The sequence below is a fragment of the Carcharodon carcharias genome, chromosome 12, assembly GCF_017639515.1.
Source record: "Carcharodon carcharias isolate sCarCar2 chromosome 12, sCarCar2.pri, whole genome shotgun sequence".
Classification (NCBI taxonomy): domain Eukaryota; kingdom Metazoa; phylum Chordata; class Chondrichthyes; order Lamniformes; family Lamnidae; genus Carcharodon; species Carcharodon carcharias.
In genome coordinates this window covers 65,038,993-65,056,893 of record NC_054478.1, presented here as the reverse complement: position 1 = coordinate 65,056,893, position 17,901 = coordinate 65,038,993, and the positions used below count along the sequence as shown (strand labels likewise).

At 39.0% G+C, this 17,901-nt stretch overlaps 1 protein-coding gene across 8 annotated transcripts in view; it reads right to left on the bottom strand.

The window, feature by feature from the left end:
* Window positions 1-802: 802 nt before the first annotated feature.
* Window positions 803-17,901, bottom strand: part of LOC121284762 (RNA-binding motif, single-stranded-interacting protein 1-like) — a 293,402-nt gene continuing 276,303 nt past the window's right edge. For all 8 annotated transcript variants that reach the window (XM_041200341.1, XM_041200347.1, XM_041200342.1 and 5 more), the window contains 4 exons: window positions 16,694-16,804; window positions 6,486-6,566; window positions 5,683-5,770; window positions 803-3,372 (listed from right to left, as the gene is read on the bottom strand). In XM_041200341.1, coding sequence (XP_041056275.1) covers window positions 5,690-5,770; window positions 6,486-6,566; window positions 16,694-16,804 — 273 coding nt within the window. In that variant the 3' untranslated portion in view covers window positions 803-3,372; window positions 5,683-5,689. The remainder of the gene's footprint in view (window positions 3,373-5,682; window positions 5,771-6,485; window positions 6,567-16,693; window positions 16,805-17,901) is intronic.

The following is a 17,901-nucleotide window of genomic DNA, read 5'->3' as shown; positions in this document are numbered from 1 at the left end:
CACTACTTTCATCAAAAACCCATAGGCCAGGATTTTCCTGTCTGCGAGGGGGGGGGGGGGGGTGGGGCCTGCTCTCCGACATGTAAAATGACGCATGGTGAGGTCGGGCGGAACTCCCAGCGTCACTGTGCCCCATTTAAATTTTCAGATAGGCAGGGGCTCAGCAAAATCAGCTGTGCGCCTGCTGTCCTGTCAATGATCAATTGAGGCCATTGACAGAGTCACTTAAGTAATTAATGGACCTGCCCATCCAACCTTAAGGTTGGAGGGCAGGCCAGGAGCCCTGGTGGGCATTAGAAAAAGTATAAAACCTCATCCACGGGCGGGACGAGGTTTCATGTAGGTTTAAAAAATTTAATTGAAGTGTTTTTAGAAATTATGGACATGTCCCAACTCATGACAGTGTCACATGAGGGGACATGTTAGGGAATTTTCTTTTTTTCCATTTTTGACAGTGGAGCCGATCTCCTTGAGGCAGCACTTAGCCTCAGGGAGATGAGTGCGCTCTTTCGTGCACATGCGCGAAAGAGCACACTCTCGGCTCAGGGAATCCACCCACCCCCCCGCACCCCCCCACTCGCCTGCACAGGGGGTTTCCATGCGGACGTCACGCTGGGTGGGCCTTAATTGGCCTGCCCATGTAAAATGGCAGTGTGCTCCCAATTGGGTGCGCCAATCTGAGGCGCGCCTCTGCGCACCCGCTCTTCAACATCCCTCCCAATGGCGGGGGGGGGATGTGGAATCCTGGCCATAAGAACAGGAATGAAAAGTAATTAGATTAATAAAAATGTAAGATGAAATATTTTCACTTGGTTGTTTTTTATTCAAAGGTTTTCCAAAAGAAAATTAACAGAAATACTAAGGTACCAATCTAAATTAATTTACATTTCAAAAATGTTTTCTTGGCTTAAACAACACATCTTAGGAAACAAAACTACAGAATGAGTCATTTGGAACCGGACAAATAAGTTACCACTGGCAAGTTTGTGGCACAAGTAAAACAAAAATAAAAAATTAATTCTCTTGATCATATAGACATCTCTATGAAAATCTTTTTCAAACAATCTGTACAAAAGGTCTTTCTTCATAAATTAAGTTTCTTTATAATTTAATGGCTGTCTACAATGTGATGTTTTAGGTAACTGATCATTTCTTTATGTACAGCGGATTTTCTTCCAAATCTTATCCAGATAATGAGTATGGCACTTAGTTCAGATATTAAACAGCAGCCAATTCCACACAGTTATATAGACCTCTCAGATTTCAGTCTTGAACGATACGCAATAATCCAATATTTGTCTGTAGCTCTGATTCTAGCAATCAATCAGCTGCAATTTGCCTGGATTTTGACACAGCAGAAATATTCTAGGGAGTACTGATCAAGTAATACCACAACTGTTTTGCTTTTCACAAGATATATGTGTTGAGAATATAACAAACACTATTTTTAAAAAAAAATCTCTTCAGCAGCAAATATTTTGAAACTATGAAATTTACTGATGACAAGAACTTAATACATTGACATATTACAATAATTCTGAAAAATAGCTAAACACATGAAAAAATAACTTGTTTAGCCCTAGCTCCTGAGCTAGAGTGATTTGGTCTAGTGAGGCAGGCAGGCCCAGCAACCTGACCCAGTAAAACAGAAAACACAACCTTGAGGTAGATAACTGATCAAACAGCTGACCAGACAAATGCACAGTCTCTTGGAAGACAACCTATTTTATTTATTTTTAAATACAAGTCATGAATAAATGAGGTGAGCTCTACTGGCTTGATGTGAAATAAAACTGTTTCTATCAGGTAAAGCTCCAAATAGTTATCAGTGACTTCATAGCTTCAAAATCATTCTTATTACTCTAGCACATGTAGTGAAGATGATGGTAATGAAAATTATATAAAGTGTGGCACTGCTTGGATCAAAACCTTCCTTCATGCTTCTTTGTGTCCCTACATTTAAAAAAATTAAATGCAAATGCACGTAAAAAGGCACATCTAATCGCAAACTGGTCCGGCACAAAATAAAATGTGTACAGAAGAAACTCTAGGCTGACATTTTTTTCCCATTTGACTAGTTTCTAGCTCATAATTCTTTGGTAATATTAACCTTCAAAAGTGCCAAGTCTTTTTTTTTATATATACCTAACAAAGAGCTAGTACCCATTCAAAATTATGCCAATCTCTGTTTATTTTCAATGAACAAAACTGGTTTAGCTTTCATATTTTTTCTTTAAAATCAACTAATTTATTTGCTACCTTGTGAGCATTCATAAATCATCTAAGCTTTAGCAACTCTTAAAACCTGCTAAAGCTGAAGAAAAAACATTACTATGACAGGCACACCCATTCTTACCCTTTTTATCTACTCTAAAACTACAACATCAATTTATTTTGAAAAAAGCCAAAAGATTTTTTTCATTTTCACAATATAGCAGAATTCCTAACTCTTTTCTATTATCTGATGAATTTACAACCCAAACCACCTTAAAAACACTTCATTGTTAAAATTTCATCAAACTCAGAAAATGTATTTCACCCAACACATGCTTTTTCCTCCTAAAATTTCTACCTCAATTATTACTTAGCTAAGAACAATGAAAAATATAAAAAAAATCTACAATACATTAAAAAGGTGTGATCCACAACCAGTCAAATTAGGACTATCAACTCTATAAAAGTCTATTAATGCTGATTTACAAGGCATTACTGAGCCATTTTGTATGGCCAAAGCACTATATCTTATAGAGATTTTTAAAATGTTTCAGCTACTGAAACATGAGGTTTAAGGCAAATTGTAGCTTGAGGAAAAAATTTAAATCTATAATCACATCACTCTACCTATAACAAAGTAGGCATTTAAAAGAAAAAGACTAACAATGTAACACTTCACAACAACAACAACACTCACACAGCAAGCATAGTATATCAGTGGAAGGTACCTGGTCTAATTTGAAACTTCAGAAAAATTCCAGGTATATAATACAGAAGAAGTAATATAAGTCATACAGACATCTTTAGTCTATGAAGACTAATCTGCCATGCATCTTTAATAATAAGTTTCACTCTCTCAATCTATGCATACAGAAGGTTTATGTTGCTGTTTAGACAAAATCTTAAAAATAAGCTTTCTTTCCTTAATAAAATAAACTTATTTCCTGGAGGTTTATTTACCCCTTGATGAATGTAAGCATTTATATGTACTTCACAGAACTTATACCAAAATAGTCTGCTTCAGCTGATTTTATTACAAATATTTTTTCAGAACCTGTGCAAAAGGTTGACAATGTTAAAGCATATTAGATTAGAATCCATGATTGTTTCAGTCCTTCAATGTCCTCCGCTAGGTGGGGAAGGGCCATCATTGCACATCTGAAATACAAAAATGAGGAAGACAAACTTTTACAAAGGATATCTTCATTTTTTAAAAAAACAGATGAGAATCACAAAGGATTTTTTCTTTCTTCCCGAATTCATTCTTTTTGGTGGTTCCATTTATCAGAGTGAATGAAAAAACATACAGACTCGTGCTGAGTGAAGGAAGAATGAAAGACTTGCATTTTATATTGCATCTTTTGCATACATAGGGTATCTCAAAGTGCTCCGTAGTCAATTAATTACTTCTGCAATATAGGCAAATACAGCAGTCAATTTGCACACAGTAAGGCCACATAAACATCAATGGGATAAATAACCTCCAACAATGCAGCATTTCAGCAATATAAGCAGTCATTTGATAATACAGATCTAAAGTATTGCTGAAAAAAGAGGCATTTTTTGTTGAAGTTTTTCATCTTGTACTCATCAGGTCATTTCGCAAGAAAATACCAATGTCGGGGGAAACAACATATTTATACTGTATGAGAAGAGAGTGCTGATTGGTTGGCAAATGTACTCTGATTGGCTATCCTGCAGGATAATGGCTACCCCTTCAGATTATTTCATGCAATATCTCGCAAATGCATGAAAAGGTCCAAGGACATCACTTTCAGCTCTGAAATCTGCTCAGTCTACCTCAGATTACCCTGGAAGGGTAAAGTACCTCAAAAAATGAGCAACAGGTGAAGATAGCTGTTTCATGCTGCTACTATGCATTAGCAATACTAGTGGCATTCGCCACTAATAGGATGCTGCCGTCAAGCCAAAAAGACATTCTATCTATCACACAAATGAGTAATGTGGTGTATGAATTTTAGTGCCAATGTGATGCAAGATATGTAGGCCGTATGTCCCAGGTGGATTGTATCAAACAGCATGTCCCTTCCATTGTTTGCAATGGACAAGGCATGGACCATACCCAACCAGCCCATATTTACAAAACTCAAAACGCAGTGTCCAACATTAAATGTGACTCCGCGGTTGGACAACATTTGCCAAATAATTCTCAGTGTGCTAAAAATTATGTTGATTATCAATTTAAGATCGTCAGTCAGGTTCGCAGTATGACGCATTTGCATGTACTGGAAGCTACATATATTAATACACAAGGCCCTGTTCTTTGCAGGCAGAAAGAACATGTATGCACATTACACCTGTTTCAGTGAAACAAAATGAGTGACAGCCATTTGCTGGTTCATTACCCAGGGCAATGTCTTGACCAATCAGAGTCAAGCTGCCTGGTTTAAATTTCAAACAATGCTTGGCAGTTTACTGTCAGTCACCATCAACTGGTATATCTTTCATGGCAACACCTCTATCAGAGCCCACTTGCCAAGCAATCAGCTCTCTCTTCTCATACACTATAAATACATTGTTTCCTCTGAAATTGGTATTTTCTTGTGAATTGTCCTGATGAGTGCAAGACAAAAAAATCAAAAACATCTCTTTTTTTTCAGCAACTTCAGCAATAGTGCTTAGTGCCAAGAAACTGGAAGGCAAAGGAGAAATGTTGTATCCCGATTACAGAAATGTAACTATTAGTGAGGTGTACACCTAATAGCCTAATAGACCATACCTGATAAAAATGTCCAGATTATAAAATGGTCGAACATTATACAAACATAAACATTTTATTTTTAGCTGAATATCAAATTGTATTTTATGTAGTAATACCAGTTAAAAGACGAGAAATGTCCATGAATATAAATAACTGATTGAACTACTTTCATTAAACGTAAGCAGTTTGGGCACAAACACCGTTAGACACACATTGAGTCATTCACATTATATTTCACAAAAGAGACTGCCGCAATAGCAAAACAAACACCGAAATGTAGATTTAGGTTTCAGCTTATTGACTAACTGCAGACATGTAATTTCATAAAAATAGGGCCGGAATGAACTGGTGCTTATTCAGCCTAATGTTAATGCAAGACACACTATTCCCTTAACCTTGAAGTTGTGCCTTTCTTCTGATGACTTATGGATCCAAGTGTTTACGTCAAGAGTTAATGTAATATTTGATTATAGTATCAAAAAAACGGAGGCATTACCTTATTCATTAACATTGAGACTTTAGGGCTATTTTAAAATCTACCAATACTAAAAGCATTCATAAACATTTTACGTATAATCTTTTCTATGTCATTTAAGCAACTGAATATGTTATGAAAGTACAACTAAAAGGTCTTTATGCTTTTTAATCAGCAACAGCACATAGACATGTTGTCATTTTTGCCAATTTGACTTAAAAACTTCAAAAGGATAAATAAATCATCAACATGTGCAACAATTAATAGCTACCTGAGAATTACTTGCTTTGCTGATAAGAGTAGGGAGAGTGTTCAGTTGATGTCTCTACAGAAACTTGCTGCTGCTGACCGCTAGGCTCCTGTGATGATGAAATACAATCAATAAAGCACATGCTGAAATCATTAGATCCTTATTGCAATTGAGTTGTGTCATGAATTCACTTGCAGCTTCTCACTATTATCTATTTTTAAAAACAGATTGTGAGCTGGCATTATCAACATTAACTACATCAATCACAGACAAGTGTTCATTTTACTGCTGAGACAATGATACCAGAAAGGCAGTCCAGACAGGATAGTCTTCCAATCATAGTATTCTACAAAAAGTGCTTTTTGAAATGAGCAGAGTCCATTTAAGTGTATCAAGCATTTATGCCATTTCCAACAGCTATTAACATGAGACATCAATGTAATAAACATATCAATAGTTAAGTAGTAAGCATTATACAAAAAAAAGCCTTACATTAAAATAATTACCCATGTTCATATATAACCTAAAAAACAGAATTACTATTTCTGTATAAGAAGCCCTATTATTCTATATTCAATACCTAGATTTAGGTGTGTGCGTATGCATATTTCACTTTATGCAGTAGTTTATTTGGAATACAAGTTTTATCCTCTAATTGAAAATATCTCTACTGACTTCTTGTGGATGTGGAAAGGTTAACTTGGTATTTTGAGATATTGAAAGATCTGAATGTGTTCCACTGAGGACCCAATTAAAAAAACAAAATTCTTATTTCAATAACTGCTTATAATTGATGGATGTTTTATGTGCACACAAACACTTACCTCCACTGGAACAGCAGCTGTTGACACATGTGTGTACTGGGGGATATATGTTCCCTGCATAGCTGGAGCAGCAGGCATGTACTTTAAAAATAAAACGGGAAAAAAAATGAACCATCTTTGTTGCCCTTAATCCTGCTGTTGTAGTGATCATGAACATCTGCATACACTAATAAATTAAGAGTTGTGTGGTACACATTAACCATCATTCTAAGTTAAATTTACTGAAATAAATTAATTCTGTACCCATTCCAATGCAGTCACAATATTTTACAACTAACATTTTTATGTTTGTAATCCACTTAACAAAACTTCAAAAATGTATTGCATCTTTTAAAATATGCATATATATTTTTGTTCTGCAACATGTTCAGCATCTATTCTTTAACTTCAATTGTTTAAAGTTATCAATTACAACTAGAAAGAAAAGTTAAGAGAAATAATTCTTGAGCTGCTACTTTCTCGGAATGAATAATTATGTGAGGGAAAAGAGAAGGGGCAGTAAGACTTTGAAATAGAATGTATGGAGGGAAGAAATTGGGGTACTGGAAGTAGCAAGTTAAACAAATGGTAAACAGAATGGTAAAGGGGCCAACAGGCAGAGAGGGAGAAAGAACTTGACAAAATAAGGTGTCTTATGCCAGTACTAGCAGGATTACAAAATCAAATTAAATGACTGGAAATACAAATTTGCAAGGAAACAGCTGGAAAAGAAACAGTTGTATTAAATGCATTTAAGCTGGTTGCCTAAGCAGCATGTCCTAAAGACTAGAAAGGAGCAAATGATACTCTATTTACTTATGACCATGAACCAAAAATAGTCACCAGCCTAGTAGGAAGGGAGGATCTTTAAAATAATGGCATGATTACGTTGATTATCCAGATTGAAAGGGGCAAGAGGTGTCATAATTCAAGGATTAGACTTAAACAAGCTAATGCTGAGGAAGGAATTTACTGTAATACAATTAGAGAAATTAGTTGGGAAATCTACAGATCAACAGTGGAACCTTCATATAATAACAAGTAGATTACAAAACAATATTTGCAGCTCAAGGGCAACAGAATTACTTCTCAGTTGACTGAACAATTGTCTGTGACAGATGTTCAAACCATCATTAAACCATAAGGAGCTATAAATTTATTTTGGGTGATAGTGCAATGGCAGCTCATTCCTTTCACACTGAAATCATTTGAGAAGAAAATCAGGCAGGGTGGAAAAAAGGGTCTGTCAATGCATTATCACTGATTTTGCACTAATGCCCAAGGCAAATACATACCCTTAGAATGTAAAGACAAAAGTGTAGGAATGATATTGAGAGAATTACAGGAAAAAGGAAAGTAAGAGGTAAAGAGAGAATGTGGATAAAATATGCAGAGGGTATAAAAGGTAACAGCAAAGTTTTTTTTTGAGTACACCAAGTAACAAAGGGATAAGGAAGATGGTGCCATTAAAAACAGGTTTAATTACAATATAAAGATAGTGGAGGTGAAGACCTAGTGGAACAGCTAAACTGAATATTTTACTTTGCGATTTACAGTTAAAAAAAATAACCACCCACTCTCAGATCTAAAAAACTGATGATTAGTATCAGTGGCAAAATTGTAATGAGTAACCTAAGAAGAATAGAGATAAATAGCCAGCCCAAATCACAGAATTGCTACAGTGAAGGAGGCGGCCAATTAGCCCATCACGTCTGCACCGGCTCTGAGTTACGAATTCACATAAGCCAGAATTTTCATGTCGGTGTGCAGGGGTGGACCTGGCACACCGGCACCTAAAATGACATGCGGTGATGTCAGGCCTCCTGATGTCACCACGCATCAATCAGATCTTTTGTTCGGATCGCGCATATTGGAGGTGGCTGCGCACCCTCTGAACTGTCAAAGGCCTGGTAAGGCCGTTAAAAAACTAATTAAAGTAATCATCAACATTGCCCCCACAGGCAAAGAGCCCAAGGGGCCTTTGCATTTTTCAGGAAACCTCATCCACAGGCGGGATGAGATTTCCTGAAGGTTTTACTAAATAAATTTTGCTCAGTCCATAAACATGTCCCAGCTCATGTAGCACGGTCACATGAGGGGGTGTGTGTAAATAATTTTTATCTTTATTAAAAATTCTCAATATGTACTTACTCTCCCCGAGGCAGGTCCGAGCTTTGGAGATTTCTGTGCTCTTTCGTGCACATGCGCGAAAGAGCACAGGCTCCGACTCTCTCTCTTACTGCCGTGCGTAATGCTGGACAAGCCTTAATTGGCCTGCCCACATAAAATGGCGATGTGGAGCCAATCGCAGGCTCTCCCAACCGGCCTGCCTGACATGGGGAAAATTCTCCCCATAGTGTCATTCCCCCGCCTTCTCCCCAGATTGTGCAAAAGGAGGACTCCGAGCCAGGCAGTCAGCAGCACCTAGCACCTAACATCACAGGAGAAACAAAGTTCATTGTTGGTCAGAAACTGCTGTTAGAGAGTGTCATCAAGTGCTGAGAATTAGAAAATACATGGGGCTACTTACATTTAAGTAAGAAACACAAACAATAGTGAAATAAAGTTAAGTTGAGGCCAGGTAAAGTTGCATAAGTAAACCAAAATAAAATAAAATTAACACAAGGGAAGTAAATTGAAGCCATTACAGGTCAGCTTCGTCGTGTGGATGTGTGTCTTGTAATATGTGGTAAGTTGTGGATGGTACCAGTGTCCTAGATGACCACATGTGCAGGAAGTGTCACCAGCTACGGAACATGGAGCTCAGGGTTTCGGAGTTCGAGTGGCAGCTGGGGTCACTGTGGTATATCCGCGAGGCTGAGAGCTACATGGATAGCACGTTCAGAGAGGTGGTCCCACCGCAGATTAGTAACCTGGAGGCAGAAAGGGAATGGGTGACTGCCAGGCAGTGCAATAAAATTAGGCAGGTAATGCAGGAGTTCCCTGGGGTCCTGCTCACCAACCAGTTTTCTGTTTTGGATAGCAGTGAGGGCGTTGGTTCTTTGGAGGAGTGCAATTAGAGCAAAGTTTGTGGCACCACAGGAAGCTCTGTTGTACAGGAGGGGAGATAGAAGAGCGGAAGAGCAGTACTAAAAGGGGATTCATTAGTTAGGGGAACAGACAGGCGTTTATGTGGGCATAGATGTGACTCCAGGATGGTATGTTGCCTCCTTGGTGCCAGGGCCAAGGATGCCATGGAGCAGATGCAGGACATTCTTTTGACGGAAGATGATCAGCCAGCGGTCGTAGTGCACATTGGTACCAATGACTTGGGTAGGAAAAGGGGATGAGGTCCCAAAAGCAGACTTTAGGGAGCTAGAAAGGATTGAAAAGCAGGACCTCTAAAGCAGTAATCTCACGATTACTCCCAGTCCCACATGCAAGCGAGTATAGAAATAAGCCTCTCCGCAGATGCTGTCAGACCTGTTGAGTTTTTCCAGGTATTTTTGTTTTTGTGTTAGAAATAGGAGAATTGTGCGAATAAATATGTAGCTGGAAAGCTGGTGTAGGAGGGAGGGCATCAGATTTCTGATGTATTGGGACTGGTTCTGGGGAAGGTGGGACCTGTACAAGCCGGATGGTCTACACCTGCACAGAACTGGGCTGAATATCCTTGCAGGGAGATTTGCGAATGCTGTTGGTTGGGGGGGTGGTTAAACTAGGTTGGCAGGGGAATGGGAACCCAAGGACAAATTTAGAGCAGGAACAGGAAATGGAGAATTAATGATTCTGAAAGACAGAAGCCGCACCGATTAAAAAGTGTCCAGCACAGGAATTTGGCAGCATTAAAAGATATATATGGAAATGCAAGGAGCATAGTAAATAAAGCCGGATGAGCTGAGGACACAGATTCCAGAACAGAAACTTGGCTTAACGAAGGGCAAAAATGGCAGCTCAACATCCCTAGATATAGAGTTTTCAGGCAGGATAGGGAGGGGGATAAAAAGGGTGGGGGTGTAGCATTATTGGTTAAAGAATCAATTACAGCTGTGAGAAGGGATGATATATGAAATGAACTATCAAATGAGGCCAGAATTGAGCTCAGAAATAAAAATGGGGCAGCCACACTGCTGGGAGTGTACTATAGACCCCCAAATAGTGGAAGGGAGTTAGAAGAGCAAATATGTAGACAGATTTCTGAGTGTAAAAACAATAAGGCAGTAACTGTTGGGGACAATATTCTAATATCAGTTGGGATATGAAAAGTGTGAAGGGCACAATTCACACAAAATTCTTGAACTGCATTCAAGAAACCTTTTTTTAGTCAGCACAATGAGCCCAACGAGAAGGGGTGCAATTCTAGATTTCGTCTTAGGAAATGAAGCTGGGCAAATGGGTGAAGTAGCAGTGGGGGATCATTTTGGAAATGGTGACCATAATATAGTTAGATTTAGCATCATTATGGAAAAGGACAAAGGTAGAACAGGAGTAAAAGTTCTAAATTGGGAGAAGACAAATTTTACAAAGCTGAGAGATGAGTTGCAGACAGGATACAGCTATTAGAAGGAAAAACTGTGTCAAATCAGTGGGAGGCATTCAAAGGTGAGATTCTGTGGGCATAGTGTAGACATGTCCCCATAAAGAAAAAGAGTGGTACTGCCAAATCTAGAGCCCCCTGGTTATCCAGAAGCATACAGACCAAGATAAAAGAAAGCTTATGACAGTCACAAAAGACTTAATACTGTTGAGAGGGGTTGGGGAAGTGAGACACCTTGGAGTGCATATCCACAGGTCCTCGAAAATGGCAGGACAGTTAGACAAAGTGGTCAAGAAAACATATGGAATGCTTTCCTTTATTGGGCGAGGTATTGAATACAAAAGCAGGGATGTAATGATGGGACTGTATAAGATGCTGGTTAGGCCACAGCTGGAATTTTGTGTTCAGTTCTGGTCACAATACAGGGAGGACATAATTGCTCTGGAGAGAGTGCAGAAGAGATTTACAAGAATGTTGCCAGGGCTTGAAAATTGCAGTTATGAGGAGAGATTGGATAGGCTATGGTTGTTTTCCTTAGAACAGAGGAGGCTAAGGGGTGACCTAATTGAGGTGTACAGAATTATGAGGGGCCTAGATACAGTAGACAGGAAAGATTGTATCCCTAGCTGAGGGGTCAATTACCAGGGAGCATAGATTTAAGGTGATTGGTAGAAGGATTAGAGAGGACATGAGGAAAATCTTTTTTACCCAGAGGGTGGTGGGTCGGGAATTCACTGCCCAAGTTGGTGGTTGAGGCTGAAACACTCACTCCTTTAAAAGGTACCTGATCTGCATCTGAAGTGCTGTAAGCCTGCAAGACTATGGACTAGTTGTTGGAAAGTGGGATTAAAATGATAAAAATTTCTTTTTTCTCCTTTTGTCTGGTGCAGACACGATGGACTGAATGGCCTTTTTTTACACCATAACTTTTCTATGGCTCTGTGGTAACTCTGCACATTCTTCCTTTTCAGATAACTGTCTAATTCCCTTCTGAATGTCTCAACTGAACCTGCACCCAGAACTGGATGTGGCCAAACTAGTGTCTTTGCTCTAGTACTCTATACTCATAATAATAAAGCCGAGGAAACCGTATGCTTTATTAACCACTCTCTCAATCTGTCCTCCAACCTTCAATGACTTATGCACATACACACTCAGGTTCCTCTGCTCCTGCATCTACTTCAATCGTATCCTTTATTTTATATCTTCGCTCCATGTTCTTCCTACCAAAATGAATCACTTCACATTTCTCCGTATTGAACTTCAAGTGCCACTTGTCCGCCCATTCCACTAATTTGTCTATGTGTGTTTGAAGTTCTACACTATTCTCCTCACAGTTCACAATGCTTCCAAGTTTTGTATCATCCGCAAACTTTGAAATTGTGCTTTGTACACCAAGGTCTAGATCATTAATATATATCAGGAAGAATAAGGGTCCCAACGCTGACCACTGGGGAACTCCACTACAAACTTTCCTCCAGCCCTAAAAACATCATTAATCATTACTGTTTCCTGTCACTTAGCCAATTTCGTACCCCATACTGCTACTTTCCGTTTTATTCCATGAGCTATAACTTTGCTCAAGTCTGTTGTGCAGCACTGTATACAAATACCTTTTGGAAGTCCATTTCACATCAATAGCATTGCCCTCATCAACCCTCTGTTACCTGTTCAAAAGACTCCAGCAAGTTAATTAAATAGCAAATCCTAATGATGATTTCCATTTAAAGGTATTAGAAGAAATAAGCAAAGAAACTGGACATACATTATTTATAATCTTCCCAAGCTTGCTGGATTGAGGGATATCATCCAAGGACTGGGAAGTGACATATGTTACATAATTATTCAGAAAGCAATGAAAACTTGGTGAATATACTTTTTTTTTAAAAAAAGAATTCCATCTCTAAAACAAAAACAAGGGGACACAAGAGCAACTGTAGCTTAGTGGTCATGAGCAGGAAAAAATGGTAGAATCTGTTTAGTGACAAATTTTACAAATTACTTGATTATTTGAAAAAAACAAACCGATTACCATGCTCAAATCCTGCAATGGGTTTCACCAGATGACCTCCTGACTTAGATGAGAGTAGTTGTTATTATTTTATTTGAAAATGTGCAAGTGATAGGATAAATGTTTGATTTTTTTCCAAATGCAAACTATTAGGTAGGAAGATAAATTAAAAGGTAAAAATGTCTAAATTACCAAAATATGTCAAAGGGTCCTAGGTGGACATTATACACACTTCAGCCATTCAGTAGTTTCAGGGTCAGCACTGTAGAGTTTGGAAAATCCTCCTGTAGACTAGCATGAAATGAACACCCATTCAGCAGATGTGCAGCATCCTAAACTGCACTGCAGCTATTGAGGGCTGTACTCAAGTCCACAGGTCTGGTTTTTTGCTGCACAATTTACCATCCCACATCCAAAATGGCTGAGCTTTCACTGGAAACAGCATGGTAACTTGAAGTTAGGCAGTTGCTCATCAGATTGGGTGATATCGAAAGAACTTCTGAGTTGTGAAAACAGGAGCAGCACCAGGCATACCTAAATAGAGATGTCAGCCTGGTGAAGCTAGTACACAGGGCTACTTGCATGCCAAACAGTGGAAGTAGTATGCGATAGATTGAGATAAGCAATCCCACAAGCAACAGATCAGATCTAAGCTCTGCTGTCCTGTCTCATCCAGTCATGAACAGTGGTGGACAATTAAACAATTAACAGGCGGAAGCAGGTCCACAAATATCCCTATCCTCAATGATTAGGAAGCGCAGCACACCAGTGTGAAAGACAAGGCTGAAGCATTTGTAACCATCTTCAACCAAATATGGATGAGCCATCTTGGCTTCCTCCAGAGGCCCCCTGCATATCAGATGACAATCTTCAGCCAATTCAGTTCACCCCTTGTGATATCAAGGAATGGTTGAAAGCACTGGATACTACAAAGGCTATGGGCCCAGACAACATTCTAGCAATAGTCTTGAAAACTTGTGCTCCAAAATTAGTCATGTTCCTAGCCAGGCTGTTCCAGTACAGCTGCAACATTGACGTCTACCCAACAATGTGGAAAGTTGCCCAGGCATGTCCTGTCTACAAAAAGTAGGACAAATCCAATTCAACCAATTATGGCCCCATCAGCCTCCTCTCCATCATCGGGAAAGTGATAGAAAGTATCATTAACAGTGGTATCAAGCAGCATTTACACAACAATAACCTGCTCACTCAGTTTCGGTTCTGCCAGGGCCACTCAGCCCTGATTACAGACCTCATTACAGCCTTGGTCCAAGTATGGACAAAAGGGCTGAATTCCAGAGATGAAGTGAGATAACTGTCCTTGGTATCAAGGCAGCACTTAACTGAGTGGGGCATCAAGGAGCCCTGGAAAAATTGAAATCAATGGGAATCAGAGAAAACTCTCCACTGGTTGGAGTCATATCTAGCACAAAGAAAGCTGCTTGTGGTTATTAGAGCCCAATCATCTCAGTCCTAGGACATCACTTCAAGAGTTTCTTAGGGTAGTGTCCTAGGTCCAACCATCTTCAGCTGCTTCATCAATTACCTTCCTTCCATAATAACATCAGAAATGGGGATGCCTGCTGATGATTGCACAATGTTCAGTATCATTTGCAACTCTTCAGATACTGAAGCCATACGTATTCATATGCAGCAAGATCTGGACAACATTCAGGCTCGTGCTGATGTGTGATGTGAATGTCACTTGCCACTTAAATGCCAGGCAATGACTATCTCCAATAAGAGAGAATCTAATTATCTCACCTCGAAATTCAATGGCATTATCGTCGCTCAATATCCCATTATCAACATAAAAGCAAAATACTGTGGATGCTGGAAATCTGAAATAAAAACAGAAAATGCTGGAAAAAAGCTCAGCAGGTCTGGCAGCATCTGTGGAGAGAGAAACAAAGTTAACATTTCACGTTTGTATGACTTCTTCAGAGCTAAAGAGAGGTAGAAATTGATTTTATACTACTTAAGAGGGGGTGGAGCAGGTGGAGCAACATAGAAGGTCAGGAATAGGTGGGAGCTAAGGAGAAGTTTGACAAAGATGGACACAGGACAAAGGGAGTGTAAATGGTAGTGTTAAAGACTAAATGAGGTGCTGATTGTGGCATAAAGGTAAGATAACAAAATGCGTTAATAGCAGAACAAGGGCCAGCGCTCCTTGAAAGCAAATCTTAAAAACATGTGACAAATGGCTGTGTATGTGGGGTGGGGGTTGGAGAAAAGGGAGGCTAAACGCAAACTGAGTGACCGCTTTGCGAAAATCTTCGCTCAGTCTGCAAGCTTGATCCAGACCTCTCTGTTGCTTGTCATTTCAACACACTATCTTGCTCTCATGCCCACATGTCCGTCCTTGGCCTGCTGCAATGTTCCAATGGAGCCCCAATGCAAACTGGAGGAACAGTACCTCACCTTCTGATCAGGCACTTTACAGCCTTCCGGACTTAACATTGAGTTCAACAACACAGCCATTTGTCACTTGTTTTTATGTTTTGCTTTCAGAGCACTGACCATTGTTCTGCTATTAAAATATTCTGCTATCTTACCTTTATGCACTATCAGCACCTCCTTTAGTCTTTAACACTACCATTAACACTTCCTTTGTCCATAACATCTTTGTCAAATTTCTTGCTATCTCCTACCTATTCCTGATCTATTTTGCTCTATCTGCTCCATTCCCTCTAAACAGTATAAAATCCATCACATTTCTACTTCTCTTTAGCTCTGAACAAGAGTCATACGGACTCAAAACGTTAACTCTGTTGCTCTTTCCACAGATGCTGCCAGAACTGTTGAGTTTTTTTCCAGCATTTTCTATTTTTACCCCACTATCAGCATCCCTGGAGTTACCATTGATCAGAGACTGAACTGGATCAGCCATATAAATATTGTGACTACAAGAGCAGGTCAGAGGCTGGGAATTCTGCGGTGCTTCCTGACTCCCCAAAATGTATCCATCTACAAGGCACAAGTAAGGAGTGTGATTGAATACTTCTCCAAGCCATACACCATCCTGAATCAGAGATTTATCACTATCCCTTCACTGTCGCCAAATCAAAATCCTGGAACTCCCTTCCTAACAGCACTGTTGGCGTACCTACACCATATGGACTCCAGTGGGTCAAGAAGGCAGCTCACCACCTCCTTCTCAAGGTCAATTACGGATGAGCAACAAATGCTGGCCTAGCAGCAATGCCCACATTCCATGAAAGAATTAAAAAAAAAATTTTGTGGGTGGATAAATTGAAATATATTTCCTAGATAGGGGAACATTAAGAAACGATCTAACTGTGAAATTTCACATAACAAAGGAGCTGGTAAAGTACATAGGGAACAACTTTTCTTTCCAATAAGAGAAACCAGGAAGGGGTAAATAATCTTAAAATTCAAATTAATTACATTCAAAGTAAATTCAGAAAATGATCTTCAGTCAAAGGATGCATGAGAATTGCAGTGTCCCATAAAAGTAAAGAGGGAGAATCATTTGAAACTTATCTTAAGATGCTTACTTGGTAAGTTAGGACATTAAAGGAATTGTAGAAAGAACAAGCAACTGGGATGAAAAGGATAAAGAGCTGTCATGGTTACTAAAATGGTGAAGAAGGTAATATCCACTTTGCAGCTTTGGATAGTGAGTTATTTCTGTACAATGCATGTTTCTTCTAAGATAAACTTCCTTTAGGGAAATAGAGGTTAATAACTTGAATGACCCTGATCTGGAACATTATGTACCGTTCCTGTGTTGCCTAATGAGAGGTGACTCATTTGCTGCGTCAGCGGGCTGATCATTGATGTAGGCTGCATTGGCATAGGATGATCCATAGATGGCGACATTACTGCTCCCTGAATAAAAGAGAAAAACAATGCATTGAGGAAAATGGTTTTTGGTTTGATTATCACAACAGTAATTCCAATAGATACTACAAGTATGACACAAGTGACTAAACAACTGGTCATGTATTTTGCGGTGACTAATAGAGATATTGGTTCCAAACTTCCAAGTAGGGGAACTTAAGTTAGGGTCTCAACCCAAACGAGAACTCCTGCGTACAGATTCCAGTTCTGGGCCATCTTACATAGAGTAATTCATCATGTCGTATCACTAACGTTGACAATGAAGTATGCCTACTAATCATTTCACCCTACCTGATCTAAGTGGAGAAAGTATAATAAAAACTGTTGAAATTTTGTGTTCTTGAAATTAGTTATCATTAAGAGCTTTTGGTGCCTCTTTATCATTATTGTTTTTGTGCTCATGGCATGGCCTGATTCTCTCTCAAACCCAATCTCAAGACAGTACATTTGTGACATTTGCATTCCTATGCTAGCCATCTGCATATCACACATGAATAACAATTTGCAGTCTTCCAGTACCCATTATAGCATTTTATCCTGTGGGCTGTGTCATCAGGAAATGGATTCAGACACTCAAAATTATTTCATGTAGGAAATTTACAGTTAGCAGAGAAGCTATATTGTCATGTCACCAGTTTGATAACATATTTATATGAAGACTTCAGAAATGAAAATAAAGCAATGCCACTGCTGAAATTGAAGGTAAGTAAGTCATCTCTTGTGTTGATGACCTTGAGTTGATTGCTAAAAAGGGGATTGAGAGCAGTCTTTGCAATTATTCCTTTTGGCTAAATAATCTAGCTTCTGCTTGGCATCTGTGCATAACGGCAAATCACCAGAGGAATGATCATAGAGACAAAGCTGTTTCCCACTACTTTGTTTATTTACAAAGGGCACTATTACCCTTTGCATCCACACTATTATTATCATCGTGAGAATGTTACTCATAATAAAGGTATAACGACAAAAACGTTTAGAAATGGTATGCGTTAGGAAGATGCGTTCACTAAATAGAATATTACACCACCAGCATATATATTCAATAGAATTTGAAGTGGCAAGCCTCAATATTCTCAGATAGGTAG